At 49.9% G+C, this 14,301-nt stretch overlaps 1 protein-coding gene across 3 annotated transcripts; it reads left to right on the forward strand.

Moving 5' to 3' along the window:
- The first annotated feature begins 7,076 nt into the window (after positions 1 to 7,076).
- CUEDC2 (CUE domain containing 2) lies at positions 7,077 to 14,280 on the forward strand. Of its 3 annotated transcripts, none has more exons than XM_057735643.1 (9): positions 7,077 to 7,230; positions 12,310 to 12,396; positions 12,746 to 12,889; positions 12,966 to 13,027; positions 13,115 to 13,245; positions 13,331 to 13,513; positions 13,650 to 13,711; positions 13,808 to 13,868; positions 13,953 to 14,280. In XM_057735643.1, exons 2-9 carry the CDS (start codon positions 12,323 to 12,325, stop codon positions 14,097 to 14,099), a joined length of 864 nt encoding a protein of 287 aa, XP_057591626.1. In that variant the 5' UTR covers positions 7,077 to 7,230; positions 12,310 to 12,322; the 3' UTR covers positions 14,100 to 14,280. The 3 variants fall into 3 exon arrangements, with proteins under 3 accessions (XP_057591626.1, XP_057591628.1, XP_057591629.1); XM_057735645.1 differs by having other exon boundaries at positions 13,169 to 13,245; XM_057735646.1 differs by lacking the exon at positions 12,746 to 12,889.
- Positions 14,281 to 14,301: the final 21 nt, after the last annotated feature.

The following is a 14,301-nucleotide window of genomic DNA, read 5'->3' on the forward strand; positions in this document are numbered from 1 at the left end:
GAAATTTATAAAATAGGAAGTTAAAAATCTGTTCTAATATCCCTCACCCCAAAATGATCACTGAGGTCCAATCTAGTATTTTTTACTATTTTTTTCTGTGCACCAAGTATGAATTACATAAAATGAATTGCACAGTTTCGCTTGTTGCATTATACATTAGGTATATCTTGGACATCATTTTATGCCAATGCACATGGAGTTACCTCATTCTTTAATAGTCATTCAGTATTCTGTAGCATTTGGATTCTTTACAGTTTTCAGCTATTGAAAGTCCATCCAACAAATTTCTTGCGTACTTTTTATTTGTCAGGAATTGTTGTGGGCCCTGAGGATATAGTAGTGAATGAGACAGCCATGGCAGTTTCTGTCCTTAGGGAAGACATTTATGCCGAGATCTAAAGAATGTGAAGAAGCTAGCCATGCAGAGAGAAGGGTGAGGGGAAGCTAGGCAGGAAGTATGGTGGGTGCAAGAGTTCCAAGGAATGAAATTTATCTTTATTCACCTGACAGGCATTTGAGAGCCCACAGTATGCTGGGCAGTATTCTAGGTACTGGTGCTATGGGAGAAAACCAAACAACTCCCTGCCCTCGCGGAGCTTACGTTAGAGATGTAATGTAGAGAAAGAGAGACTGACGACAAGCAAATGGGAATATGTGATGTAATGTCATAGAGTGGTAAGCAATGGCGTGCTGCTTTCAACAGGATACTTAGGGAAGGCTTCTCTCAAGAGGTGACTCTTGAGTGGAGACCTAATAAAGACCTTTACAAGCCATTTGAATAGCTGGGGGAGAAAAGCAGGTACAAACACACTGTGGCTGGGGTGTCCTTGTCCTGTGAGTTAGTGGGAAAGTGATAGTTAATGAGGTTGCAGATGAAGCCGGATCCTGTGGTATCTTGAAGCCATGCAGAAAATTTTGGATTTTATTCTTAGGGGACGGAGGGTTATGAGCAGAAGGAAATGTGATGAGATTTTTAAAAAAAATTATTCTGAATGCTGTGTGGAAAGGAGACTATAGAGGGGCCATTGTAAAAATAGGGAGAGCAGTTAGGAGGCTTTTGAAACAATACAGGCAGAAAATAAGGTGATGGCTTGGTCTTATTTAGAAGTTGTGATGGTGATGAGAAAATAAATGTCCTTGAATATGTATCTTTGTTCACATATACAGGTGTTAAATGGTGGAATCTGAAGTCTTAGAATTAGAAATTGAATCATTGAACAATGACACCCTAGTAGCAACAAGCACAGCCAGTGCCCAGGTCTTTGGTTCTAAATTCCACTCTCCACTAAAAGGAACCAGTCCCCTTGGGAAAAGGGCTGATTCCAAGGCTGTGGCAGGGAAGGTACAAGATAAGCCTGGAACAACTTGTGACAGAAAATAAAGGACTGCTCAAAAATGTCAAAAGAACAAAGGAGCCAACTTGAGGGGACTTCCACTGACCAAATCAAGGACAATTTAAGCATTGAAACAATCACAGTTATAGATTATAACCTACTGAATAAAATAAGGATCCCTAAGTCCACACTAAATAAATACATATGAAAGGAAAGTTCTTCCTTATAGTAGAAGGAATAATGAAATTAGAAAATCACCATTCCCAATCATCAGAGTAATGATTGGTTCAGGTGAGAATCATTTCTGGATACTAAAACTGATGGGTGAAAGTTTGATGAGAAACTGGATATTTATATAGTTTTAAATATGTTCCAACAAGATATTCATTACAAATTTTAAAATAGTAACCTGAAAAAAAAAAGTAACGTGATAGTATAATAGGGAAAACTGGTGGATAACTCTTTAACCCCATTGCAGTAGTCTCTCAAAGTTTTTCTTACCATCTTTAATGAGTGTCTTTAACATTTTTTCTTTAACAAACACGAATTGACATCATGTGCTTTCTGATATGTTAAACTGAGAAAACACATCAATTCAACGGTAAGGCTGAAACCTCAGATAAACCTAAATTGTTCAAAAATGTCAATGTCATAAAAGACAAAGGTTTCAGGTCAAAGGAGACTAAAGAGACATGAAAACTAAATGCAACACATCACCCTGTTTTGGATCCTGGACCAGAATGGAAATTGTTATGAAGGACAGTGCTGGGACAAGGAGCAAGATTTGAATGAGGACTATAGATGAGAGAAAGCAACATGGCAAAAGGTTAACGGTCGGTGAATCTGGTAGTAGGCTAAGCCAGAGTTCTTTGTACTGTTCTGGCAACTTTTCTGTAAGTTTGAAATAATTTCTAACTAAAAATAAAAATAGCAATAATAAGTAAATTGAATCTCTGGGTCAAAAAGGATACACATTTAAAAGGTACTATGTCACAGATTTCATGTTTTAATCTTAGACAATTGTCTGTGTGCTGGTAAGCCTCCTCAAATCCTTTTTTGGAACAAGGCAGGTTTCAAGTAATCATGAGTCTGATACCAGATTAGGTGTGTCCTGAATCCCCTTCCTTCTTTATCCTCTCAGATCCAGACCCTTGAAGTCCCTCAGTTTCCCCCATCTCTGAGAATCTGCATTGCTCACAGACATTCTTCCCCCAAGACTTCCACTTATGCCCTGGAAATGCCAGAGGCTGCACGCAATATACTCCTATCCCCCAGCCCCAGTGAGGGAGGAGGCCCCCAATTACAGGCTTTTTGAAGGAAGTGCTGCCACTCAGCTCAGTCCGGCATGCCACTCCCCAGTGCTTGCTCCAGCCAGCCCTAGGGATATAAGGAAGCCCTGCAGGGAGCCTAGATACTTCTTTTCTTTGATCTTTTCTTTGAACTTAACCCTTAGAAGCTTAGAATTCATAAAACATCTGAGCTCCAGGGACTTTACTGTTCACCTGGCCTGACTGCCTCCGTTTCCCTTACGCTAGGAAACCGAAGGAAAGACTCACCCAATGTCACACAGAAGGTGGGAATCCAGAGCTTCTAGATTTCAGTAGGGCTTGGGCCACCAAACTCATCTTGATGGCCTTTCCTCCTGGCCTTGCCCAGCCTCACCCCACCCTGGCGTCTGGTCTAGAGCCCTTTGCTCAATAAACCCTGACTGACCAATTTTAAACTCTATCCTACCTCCCAAGTAGGTAGCTCACATTCAACTGAAGGGAGGATGATAAGAATTGTAACACGGAGTTCCCTGGTTGCCTAGTGGTTAGGATTCAGTGCTTTCACTGTGGAGGCCTGGGTTCAATCCCTGACCAGGGAACCATCCCGCATGCCATGTGGTATGACGGGGCCAAAATACAAAAAAAAAAAAAAAAATCACAGCAATCTCATACACATAACTGAGAACTTACTGTGTGCAGGTATTGTGCTAGAGCCCTGTACTGAAACCTCATTTAATCGTCACAAAAACCTTGATGTGGATATAATTATTATTCCCATTTATAGATGAGGAAACTGAGGCCTATAGAAATTAACAACTTACCCAAGGGTACACACAGAGAATACACCTGGGATATCTGACTGTATCCATAACATCTAGCCCAAACTGCCTCTTCGTACATGAGACATACTCAGCAAAATACAAGGAACGTTTATTAAACAGCCACTCTGTGCAGAACACTGGATTAGACACTATGGGGCTCCTGAATGAAGCCCTACTGGAGGCAGAGTGCGGAGGATTTGTAGGAGAGCGTATGCACTGCTGAGGAGTTGGAGAAGCTTCTTGTAAGAGGCATCTGAGAGAGGCTTTGAAGGATGTATAGGATTCCAGCAGATAGCGATGGAATGGAGGTGTCCCGAGAAGAACTGAGGAGGGATCAGCATGGCAGCAGGAACAGAAAGTAGCAGGATTTCATTGGAGGACAGGTTATAACCAGGGAGCAGTGGAAGATCCGGCTTGAAAGCTAAGTGGAGGCCACACTTTGAAAGATTTTAATGGCAAGGTGAGGGGTTTGGGGGAGCCATTGAAGTCTTTGACAAGAAGAGTAGCTCAAGTTTAAGTTATTAAAAGATCTGGCCAGTGGCAGTGCCTGGTTGGGATGCTGTGAACCTAAGCCAGCAGGTCCCCTGTGACCTCAGTTTTGATGGTATAGCACAGCCGGGCACCAGAACTGAGTCCCTAGGGCATTTGCGAGAGCTCACTGCCTATGGAATTCAGTTCTCAGAGCCAGGTGGCCAAAGTTCTCTTAGCCTTGATGCTGCCCTCCTGTGCTCTCTTCTGTGAATTTTCCCCCATTCCTAGGATGCGTCAGATGAGAAACCTGGGATCTCATGATTCCTCCTATCCTACAGAGGGTCTGAGCTTGCAGCTGAAAACAGGGGCCCATTGCTAGGGAAAGAGGCAAGGGTTCTCTAAATTCCAACAGGATACTGATGTAGGATATGAGGGGAGGGGACTCAGGGCTGTGGTAGGCATTCCATGGGCACTGCAGAGTCACTCCCGTCATCTCCTGCCAAGATATGCTCCTGGTGGGGCCACGTGAAACTGGATGGGCAAGGAGAAGGGGGAAGAGCCAGAAGATGTACAATGAGAAGGGCATTTCTCTACAGACTGAGGGGCTTCCTGAACCAAAGAGGACCCACAAAATGTGAATCCCCAAGATAGACAGAGTCCCAGGAGTCCCAGTGCCTTGAAAATCTCCCCACCTGACGTGAAGATAGATAATGGAGTGGAAGAGAAAGTCTTCCCTGAAACACATGCTGACTTTCTAAGGAGTTAAACTGAGGCTGGGGTGCTATTCCCACTCACAGAGCAGAACTGCAGCCTATCCCTGGAGATGGCAAGGCAAGCTGGCAGGCTCAGGAGCCACTCTACCCCCACCCTGCTTGAGTTGAGAGAAAGGGGTCCACACTTACCCATGAAGCCCGTTCTCTCCCTCCTGGAGCTGGATCTACAGTGATGCGCCCAGAGACTGCTCCTTAAATAGGGCCCGCCCTAGCCAACTCTCGCCCCCGCCCCCATCCTGGCTCTTCTGAGAAAGGAGGAAAGTGTGGGAGGGCTGGGCACCCTGCCCAGAGAGCCCTTTCTGACCTCAAGCAAGAGTGGGGACCCCCCTCTTCCCCCTCATCTTTCAAAGCATCCCCTTCCTCACCTCAGTCGCTGACTGAGTCCCTCGCACCCCTTGAGACCAGCCAGCTGGGTTCTTTCTCTGCTCTTAATGTCTCAGAAATCTGCCCTTTATGCCGAATTCAAGCCCAATTCCTCATTCAGAGGTTGGATGATAGGGAATTGATGTGCTAGGGGAAGCTTCAGTACTTCTAGCTTTTCCTATCAACTCAGGAGACCCAGCATAAGCTGCAGAATTCCTTTGACGGAATGGGGAAAGAGGAGGTATCATCCAACCTCCTTTTACCTCGTGGCTTCAATCAACATCTGAAGCGTAAGTGGAGTTTGTTCCCATCCTGCGGAGAGATATTGAGACCTGAGGGAACAGAAAAGCAGGAGCTTAAGGTCCAGCCAGCTATGGAATGTCAAGCAGGACAGGTGTTCCCTGGAGCCCCTGCCTTACAGTTTGTGTGTGTCCTTGCGTCTGTGGTGGTCCCTCTCCTCAGCCCATCCTTGGTCCACTGACTCCAGAACCTAACAGAGTTGAGACCCTCCAGAGTCTGAGCTGGGAACTGAGGGGATCCCTCTAAATGGTCTTTCCCATCATCCTTCCTCGAAAGCTCAGGAAATTCTTTCCCATGATAATATGTAACTACATCCAACTGCCATTCAAGAAACAGGCTGTGAGGGAGGAGGAAAGCCACAGTCTCAGGGATGGCCACAAGCCATCCACGACTAGGGACAGCTCTACCGAGGAAAACAGAAAATTCCCATAATGGGGGTAGTAGCAAGAAAAGAGTCATCAGTATTGTGCAATGGAGGGAGGAGGGAGGATAGGGGACTGGGGGAGGGGAGCGATGGCCTCGTCTTTAGAGGGCTGGCAGCTACCCATCGCCCCTTTCCCAGCGGCCTGCTTTGCCAGAGTTCAAAGTGGCTGTCACCCCACCCCTCCCAGCAGCACCAGGCTGGCAGCAGCAGTGCTTTTATGGGAGATGCAATACCAAAGGTGCTCCTCCTTCCTCCCACCCCTTTCCTGCCACCTCTCCCCAGCAGCCAACATCTTGATCTCTTTGAGGCCAGAGGATCCTGGTGGGGAGGTGCGAGGCTGCAGTGAGCGACAGGACTGGAAGAGGGAGCAGTGATTCCCCTTTTCTCCATATTTTGGCACTGCCTCAGTCCTTAGAGAAGAGAGGATGGGACTTTCTACCTTGGACTGTGAGCTCCTGTGGGTAGGGACAATCTCTATGTCCCCAGCACCCTAGAAGGGGACTGGCCCTGTAAAGGGGCTCATCCCTGCTGATTGGGGATGGTAGAGCTCATCCTTGAACTGAACTCTTTCCCTCATGACCCACTGAAGGGTTCCTGGGAAGGAAAAGCTATGGGCTTCCCCATAGGGTAGCACGGGGAAGCTGTGGTAGCAGGAACAGAAAGAGGAAGCTGAGGCCTTACTGTGTACTGGAGTTCAGCCTCCCAACGCGGGCATGAAGGTACTGGGGGTGGGCATGGCCTGCAGGCCATCCTGAATCTTGCTCAGGTGGATCCTCACTCAGAGCACCTGCTGCTTACCTCCCCCATCCAAACCAGGCTCCAGGTCCGAAGACCCAGGCCCTGTAACCCACGCTGATCTTGAGAAACATCGCTGTTAAGAGAATGCAAAGGGGACAGACTTGGCGGGTAAGTCAGCACCTAAGAGTTGATGGTGACAGGGCTTGAACCTGGATTGGACACAAAGGGGGAGAGACATGGGATTTGGGGAAGAACACCAGGTCTAGGAGCAGGGCCACCAGAACCAACCAGGGAGCCACGGGTCTGTGGAAAGATGGGAGAGACAAGGAGAAGGGGGAGAAGCTACAGGATTTGAAGGCGGAGATTTGGGGGCGAGGAAATAAGGCGGATGGGAAGACACTGGGTGGGGTCAAAATGTTCTCGCTCTGGGCATACGACGAGGAACTAGGAGGGGGACACAGTCACTGACACTCCAGCCACTGGCCGGACCTCCACGCCTAACTCCTCCCTACCCTCAACAAACATGGCCGCCGTGGGAGCCCGCCCGAAACCCTGAGACGAATGATTCTGAGAGCAGCAGCCCCGCCCAGTTGTGGGCACTTGCCCTTCTTAAAAATGGCTACCACAGCACTTCAGGAAAGAAACCGCTCTGGGCCCCGCCTTTGATCTCGTTGGTGGGTCTGGGGGATGCGAGCTGCACCGCGCGGGACAAGTCGCCGGCGGCGCCCGACGGAGCAGGTGATTACCCCTCCAGGCCCCGGCCCAGGGCTAGGAGAGTCGCGGAGAGCGTTGACCCAGGGTACCTGTCCTGTGTGTCTCCCCACGGTGCTCCTGGGGCCCACCGGACCCCCATCTCTGATTCTCGCCGTGGCCTGTATCAAGGCACATCCTAGCTTGCTCAGGCCTCCCTCGTCATGTGTCCCTCAGGGCCGCAACCTCACCCCTGTGCCCTTGGGCCCATTATTCTGGATGCTTAGGTGCCCCGCTAGCTCATTTAAGGAGCTCCTGCTTCAGGAGTCGGCCATCATGGTGGCCCCACTTCCTGTACTCCCGCCTGCGCCTATTTGTGCTCCCTCCGGCCTTTGGATGCCAGAATCCCTTGTATACCCCTCGGTGTCCTTGGCACCTTTAAGACCTGATTTGGCGGTCAGGGGACAATGATGTCCTCTGGAACCTGCCTTATGGGACTAGGGCCCCAGGAGCCGGGCTTCATAGGGGCTGGGAGAAGCAGTGAAGCAGTGAAGATCTCGTTTCCAGACCCTCTTGAGTGCCCCGGACTTCTTCCACTCTGCTTCCCAGGACTCCTCTTCCCACATGGCCTTCTGCTCTCCCTCCACCTTGGGCATCTCCCCACCCCAAGGGAACAACATGGTACTCCTTCCCCCAGCCTCACTTAAATTTGCCCAGGGGGTGTTTATGGAGCATCTGGAGAATCCAGGCCTGTGCTTGGTCCTGGGGATGCCCTCAGGCCAGCTGGGGGCAGTGAGGATGGGGCAGTCAGGATTGGCTCTAGGGATGAAGTGAGGCCTGCAGAGTGAGAAGCAAAAGGAGACATTCTGAGTGGGGAGAAAGGTATGAGCAAAGATTCTGAGGTAGGCAGGAGGGCCAGCCAAGCTGGAGAGGAGGATCAGAATATAGGCTGGGGACAGACCATTTGCAACATGAAAGGTGGTATAGTATAGTGGCTAACAATGAGCCAGACTGCCTGGGTGTAACTCTGCCATTAACTTACTGTGTGACCCTGGGCAAGTTACTTAACCTCTCAGTGCCTGCATTTCCTTTTGGGTAAATGGGATAATAGCAATATGATATATTATTAGTATCTATATGTTAGGGTAATTGTGAGCATTAGGTAAGTTAATACATGTAAAGTGCATAGAACAATCCCTGGCAGATTGTAAGCAGTCAGTAAATGCTAAGTATTATTACCTTCACCAGCGGTGTTTAAACAGGACTCTTGACAGGATGATAATCACATTTCATGGGTGCAGCTAACCATTAAACCCTGATTTGGAGCCCTCAGGAAGTGATACGATTCTGTGGGCTATGTCCAGAATTTGAAAAATCTCAAGGAAATCATATTCTTACTCTGGAGAAAGCTGGCTGTCCAGGCTGCAGTTTCCCAAGTTCAGGAACTATAGAGGAGAAATACTAGGAGAAGCCTCTGGGTAGAAAAGAAATGCTGAGAAAGCTTAGGGGGGTGGAGAAGAGTGAAAGAAGGAAATGGCAAGCTTTGAAGGCTGGGTAAAGTTTGGGCAGCCCAAGAACAGGAGGAAGGGGGATGTTCCATTAGGAGACAAGCTAGAGCAAAAGCTCAGGGCGGGAAGACTTTTTATTTGGGCACAGTGAATAAATAATAACTCCCTGGACCTTGGTTAGAAACCTAGGGGCATCAGACACATCCCTGAGAGCTTCTTCCCTAGAAGCTTTCTTGCAGCATCCATGGACCTTTGTCCCAGCAGAGGTTGGCAGGCAACTGCTAGCAGCCAGGATTGGTATAACCCAGGTTGGATGTAGGTCTCCATAGGCAGTTGACTTCTTGGGGGAACTGCATGATGGGATTTGGTATGCCTGGTCTGAGCACTTCTGTTCCTCCCCAGGGCCTATGCTGGGGTCTAGAGCAAGAGGCTGGCCTTCCCTGGTAGGATAGGGCTTCTCAGCTCTGCTGTCCTAAGTGACCCCTATGCTGTCACAGCAACTCTGTGAACAAAGTAGCAATTCACAGAACAGTCAGGGGACCAGGGAACTGTGATTATAGATGGTAGCCCTGTCTCAACCCAGTTGGAGGTCTTGACATCTCCCCATCCCCAGAGTAGCCCCTAGAATATACACTCCACTAGGTGTCCTGGATTTATCTCTTGACTACCACAGTCAAGCCAGGTGACTTTTGGAAAGTCATTAAACCCACTGAGCTTCAATCTCTTCATTTGTAAAGTGGGGAGTAACTGTTTATTGAGTGTCTACTTCACAGGAGACAGTGTACATTGATGAATAAGCCATGTGTGTAGTTTCTGTCCTCATGAAACAAGTAGAAGAAACATTAAACATTGCCCAATAATTTTTTAATTATAGCTGTAAAAAGTGCTGTTAAGTAAGGGAAAGTGCAGTCTGCAATAAGGGTGTAAGATAGAGGAGACCAAACCAGTTCTAGAGGGTCAGGGGCAGCATCCCTTGAAGGAAATTGTGAACTGAAACCTGAAAGGTGAGAGGAGTTAGCAAGTGAAGGGGTGGAGGTGGCAGGTTGCCCAGGCAGAGGAAACAGTTTGTGCAAAAACCCTTGCCATGAAAAAGCTAGAGTGCTGGCAAGCTGAAAGCAAGCCAGGGTGGAGGGGAGTTACCCCCGGGGGTGTTTGGTGCATGGTGAGGCTGGAGAAATGTAGGCAGATGTAAGGCCCTGAATTGAGGGCCACAAAAAGAATCTGGACTTATCTGAGGGGAAGTGGGAAATCACTGGTAGATTTTGAGCAGGAAAGATGTGACTTTTTTTTGTAAAGATTGTACAGCCATGATCTTTGTGCAGAATAGGTTTTTTGGGGAAAGATGGTAGTGGGAAGAAGGGTTGGGAAACTCTTGAAGTTAAGGCAAGAGTTGGAGCCAAGTGGGAGTAGAGATGGGGAGAAGTAGGTGTGTTGAGAGATAATGGTCAGGGCTTGATGACTGATTGGATGTGGGAAGGCAAGGGGTAGGATGGTGTCAAGGATAATTCCCAGACTTGTGGCAGGAACAGTTGGGTATGTGGACATGTGTATACTGAGGACAGCCTTGGAGGAGTAAAAGACTTGAATATCAGTTTGGGACATGTGAAGTCATCCTCACAGAGCTGTGAGAGGTAGATGTACAAGTGTCTAGCTCAGAGAAGGAGACTGGACTAGAGGGTTGGACATTTGGGAATTGGCGACATAGAGCTGGTACAAGAAGATGTGGGCCCAGATGAGATCTTACAGAAAGAGAGGGTGCAGACTGAGGAGAGAGGAGAAGCAGCTTTGAGCCTGAGCTTTGCTGCCACATTTAGGGGGAAACAGAGGAGAAGGGGACAGAGAAGGCAGCCTGGAAAGAAATGGCCAGAGAGGTAGAAGAGAAACAGGACAATGTGATGCCTTCTCGACCAACATTGGCACTGCTTGAAAGGGCAAATATTAGGTGAAACTATAAGAAATTGCCTTTTTCTTTTCTTTTCATTCTTTCTTTTTCTTTTTTATTTATTTTTTGGGATAAAAAACAGGTAATATTGGCAAGTTCATATGGTTCAACCTAATTAGACCAAACCTGAAAAAGGAACTCATGCCCTCAGCCTGAGAAAATTTGATAGAGATGTTGGAGCAGAAGCCAGACTGAAGTTGGAGAGAAGTGGATAGAATGGAGAATAATATGGGAACAGGCTCAGCAGGACCTGGTGATTGATTGATTGCAGCAGGGGTTGAGAAAGGGTGAAATCAAGACTAATCCCAAAGTTTCAGGTTTGGCAGCTGAGGGAGTCATGTCAGCTGGTGAAACAGGAGGAGGTGCTTGTTTGGAGGGGGAGTACACAGGTTGGGAGGATATGGTGAGTTGCGGGGTAGGTGCAATCTGAGGTGGCCCTGTGTCTTCTGAGTGGAATAATGAGCTGACATTTGGACCTGTGGGTCTGGAGCAGTTCTTTACCACCTACATGTTCGTGACTACCAAACACAGACTTTAGGGAGTCAAAAGCATGTAAGTAGGAATGAAATAAGTCAATAAGTATTTATCGAGCACCTACTAAGTGCAGGCGTTTTTCTGGGTGCTAGGGCTATACCAGTGGATAAGACAAAGTCGCCCCCCCCCCCCCCCCAGCTCTCTCTTCTTGAAGCTTACATTCTATGAGGGAGGACAGACAACAGGCAAATAAACATAAAAATAACATTGAGCTGTAATATATGCTATGTAGAAAATAAAGCAGAGTAAGGGATTGGGGAGTATGGGGAATGCCTCATTTTGACAGTTAGTCAGGGAAGGTCTCTGTGTGGAGGCAGCATTTGAGCAGAGCTCTGGCAGAGGTGAGGGGATGAGCCATGTGGGTATCTGGAGGAGACAGGAAGAAGCTGCACAAGTTTGAGGAACAGCAAGGAGGCTGGTGGGGCAGGAGTGGGGGGAGGGAGGAGGGAGTGGTGAGGTTAGAGAGGTAGGCGAAGGCCAGATCTTGTAGGGCTCCACCGGCCTTGGGAAGGAGGGTAGAAAGTCCTCTGTAGATAGCCCCAAGCTGCTGGAAGGGCAAGGACTGGACAGGAAGAGAGAACTCATGAAAGGCTTCCCCTTCTATCTGGGCCCTGGCGCCAGAAAAGCCCCTTTGTGCAGAGGGTGGGTGGCCCATTCTAGGTGGGGAGAATGGCTGTGCTCAGTCCTGAGGCCTGCTCCTTGGGGGGCTGGACAATGGGCTCCTTGTGGTTGGACTTGGGGGCCAAGTGGCCCTCTCAATGATGGGATTCCTCAGCCAAGAGGCATGTGACCTCAAGACCTTGGCTTCTTCCCAGAGGGTCTGGGCCTACTGCTGGGGAATGGGGTGGGGAGATGGGGAGAGGTCAGGGGTGGGGGGTGGGGGGAGGGAAACCTCCACTCTGGACACTCTCCTGAAACAGTGTCCTGCCTGTCTCAGGCTGGAGGAGGTGGAGAGATAGGCAGGCAGGGGGCTGTGGCTCTGCTTGAGGGAGCGGGGGAGGACTGGAGAGCTGGAAGCTATGGGCAACATCAGCAAATGGTTTCCACAGCAGGGCAGGAGGGAGGAGCTGGCCGCCCCTGGACCTGGTGGGCAGGGGGCAGGCAGAAGAGGGCCTGACAAGCCTCCATCTTGTGTCCCTTCAGGAGAGGAGAGAGCATGGAGCTGGAGAGGATTGTCAGTGCAGCCCTCCTTGCCTTTGTCCAGGCGCACCTCCCAGAGGCTGACCTCAGGTAGAAGCTGCTCTCCTAGAAGGGTCATGCTAGGGCCAGAGTTGGAGCTGCTGGGCAGTACTCTGGGCCCTGGCCAGTGGAAAGACTGGGGTGGGGAGTACTCAGCCCTATTCCTGGGGTGGGGGAGGGCTGATGATGATTTGCTGGTGTGCACTTACCTCTCATCCTGTTCCTGTCCCCGTTATTGAACAGATGAGAAACCAGAGTGCTGAGGGAGGGGAAGGGTGGGACACTCTCTGGGCTTAAGGCTTTAGGTCTGGCTCATGAACCCAATGAAGCCAGGAGCTGGAGTCCCAGGCTAGGTGGCGATGCTGGAGGTAACAGGGCTTGTCCTGTCCCCTTCCTGCAGTGGTTTGGATGAGGTCATCTTCTCCTATGTGCTTGGGGTCCTTGAGGACCTGGGCCCCTCAGGCCCATCAGAGGAGAATTTCGATATGGAAGCCTTCACTGAGATGATGGAGGCCTATGTGCCTGGCTTCGCCCACATCCCAAGGTGGGTCCTGGCTGGGGCTGACTGATTGTGGAGGGTGGGCAGAGTAGTCCTTTTATCACCCTCCTTGTCTCTTCAGGGGTACAATAGGGGAAATGATGCAGAAGCTCTCAGGGCAGTTGAGTGGTGCCAGGAACAAAGGTGAGTCTGGGAATTGGGCCCTTGGGTGACTCAAACCCCCATCCTGCAAAGCCTTGGCAAACCTGTTGCTCTTTCTGCCTCTTTAAGAGAACCTGCAGCCACAGAGCTCTGAGGTCCAAGGTCAGGTATCTATCTCCCCAGAGCCTCTGCAGCGGCCCGAAAAGCTCAAAGAAGCAACAGTGTCTTCTCCTGTTGCTGCTGGGGACACCCAAGATGAGGTACTGGTAGAGGAGGGTACCAAAGAGGGAGTTAGGGGGTTGGAAAGGAGGAAGTATTGCCTCTTGTCCACATTTATGCCCACAGGCAGCTGGCGCTGAGGAGGAGCTGCTGCCGGGGGTGGATGTACTCCTGGAGGTGTTCCCTACCTGTTCGGTAGAGCAGGCCCAGTGGGTATTGGCCAAAGCTCGAGGGGACTTGGAAGAAGCTGTGCAGATGCTGGTAGAGGGGAAGGAGGAGGGGCCTCCAGCCTGGGATGGCCCCAACCAGGTATCCTCTGATAGGCCCCCTCACCCCATGTAACCTCAGCTATGTTCCACCTTAGTGTTAAGCCCCTGCCCCTAGCCTATCCCTATTTGCTTCTACTGGTACCCCAGGCCCTAGACCAGGCTTTCCCTTTCTGCAGGACCTGCCCAGGCGCCTCAGAGGCCCCCAAAAGGATGAGCTGAAGTCCTTCATCCTGCAGAAGTGAGTCTGGGCTGGGCTGGGCTGGGCTGGGCCGGGCTGGGCCCTTAGAGGGTTTTCCCAATGTGGCAGGAGCTTCACCCAGTCAGTTTTTGGCAGGTACATGATGGTGGATAGCGCAGAGGATCAGAAGATTCACCGGCCTATGGCTCCTAAGGAGGTGAGACGGTTGGGGCTGCTATGGTCGTGGAGTAGGTGCAGCTGTCTCCTGGCTTCTGCTACTAACTGCCTGATTGCCTGACAGGCTCCCAAGAAGCTGATCCGATACATCGACAACCAGGTAGTGAGCACCAAAGGGGAGCGATTCAAAGATGTGCGGAACCCTGAGGCTGAGGAGATGAAGGCCACATACATCAACCTCAAGCCAGCCAGAAAGTACCGTTTCCACTGAGGCACTTGCCGGACTCTGCCCGAGCCGTCTAGGCTCAGATCCCAGAGGGATGCAGGAGCCCTACGCCGCCACACAGGGCCCGCCCTAACTCCTGTCCCCGCCTTCTTTCCCTACTTCCTTGCTCCACAGTGTTAACCTCCTCTTGGAGCTGCCACGGGCACAGTAAAGGTAGCCCCAGGAAGGTATGAGTGCATTCTGGTCA

The sequence above is a fragment of the Hippopotamus amphibius genome, chromosome 5 (assembly GCF_030028045.1).
Source record: "Hippopotamus amphibius kiboko isolate mHipAmp2 chromosome 5, mHipAmp2.hap2, whole genome shotgun sequence".
NCBI classification, from domain to species: domain Eukaryota; kingdom Metazoa; phylum Chordata; class Mammalia; order Artiodactyla; family Hippopotamidae; genus Hippopotamus; species Hippopotamus amphibius.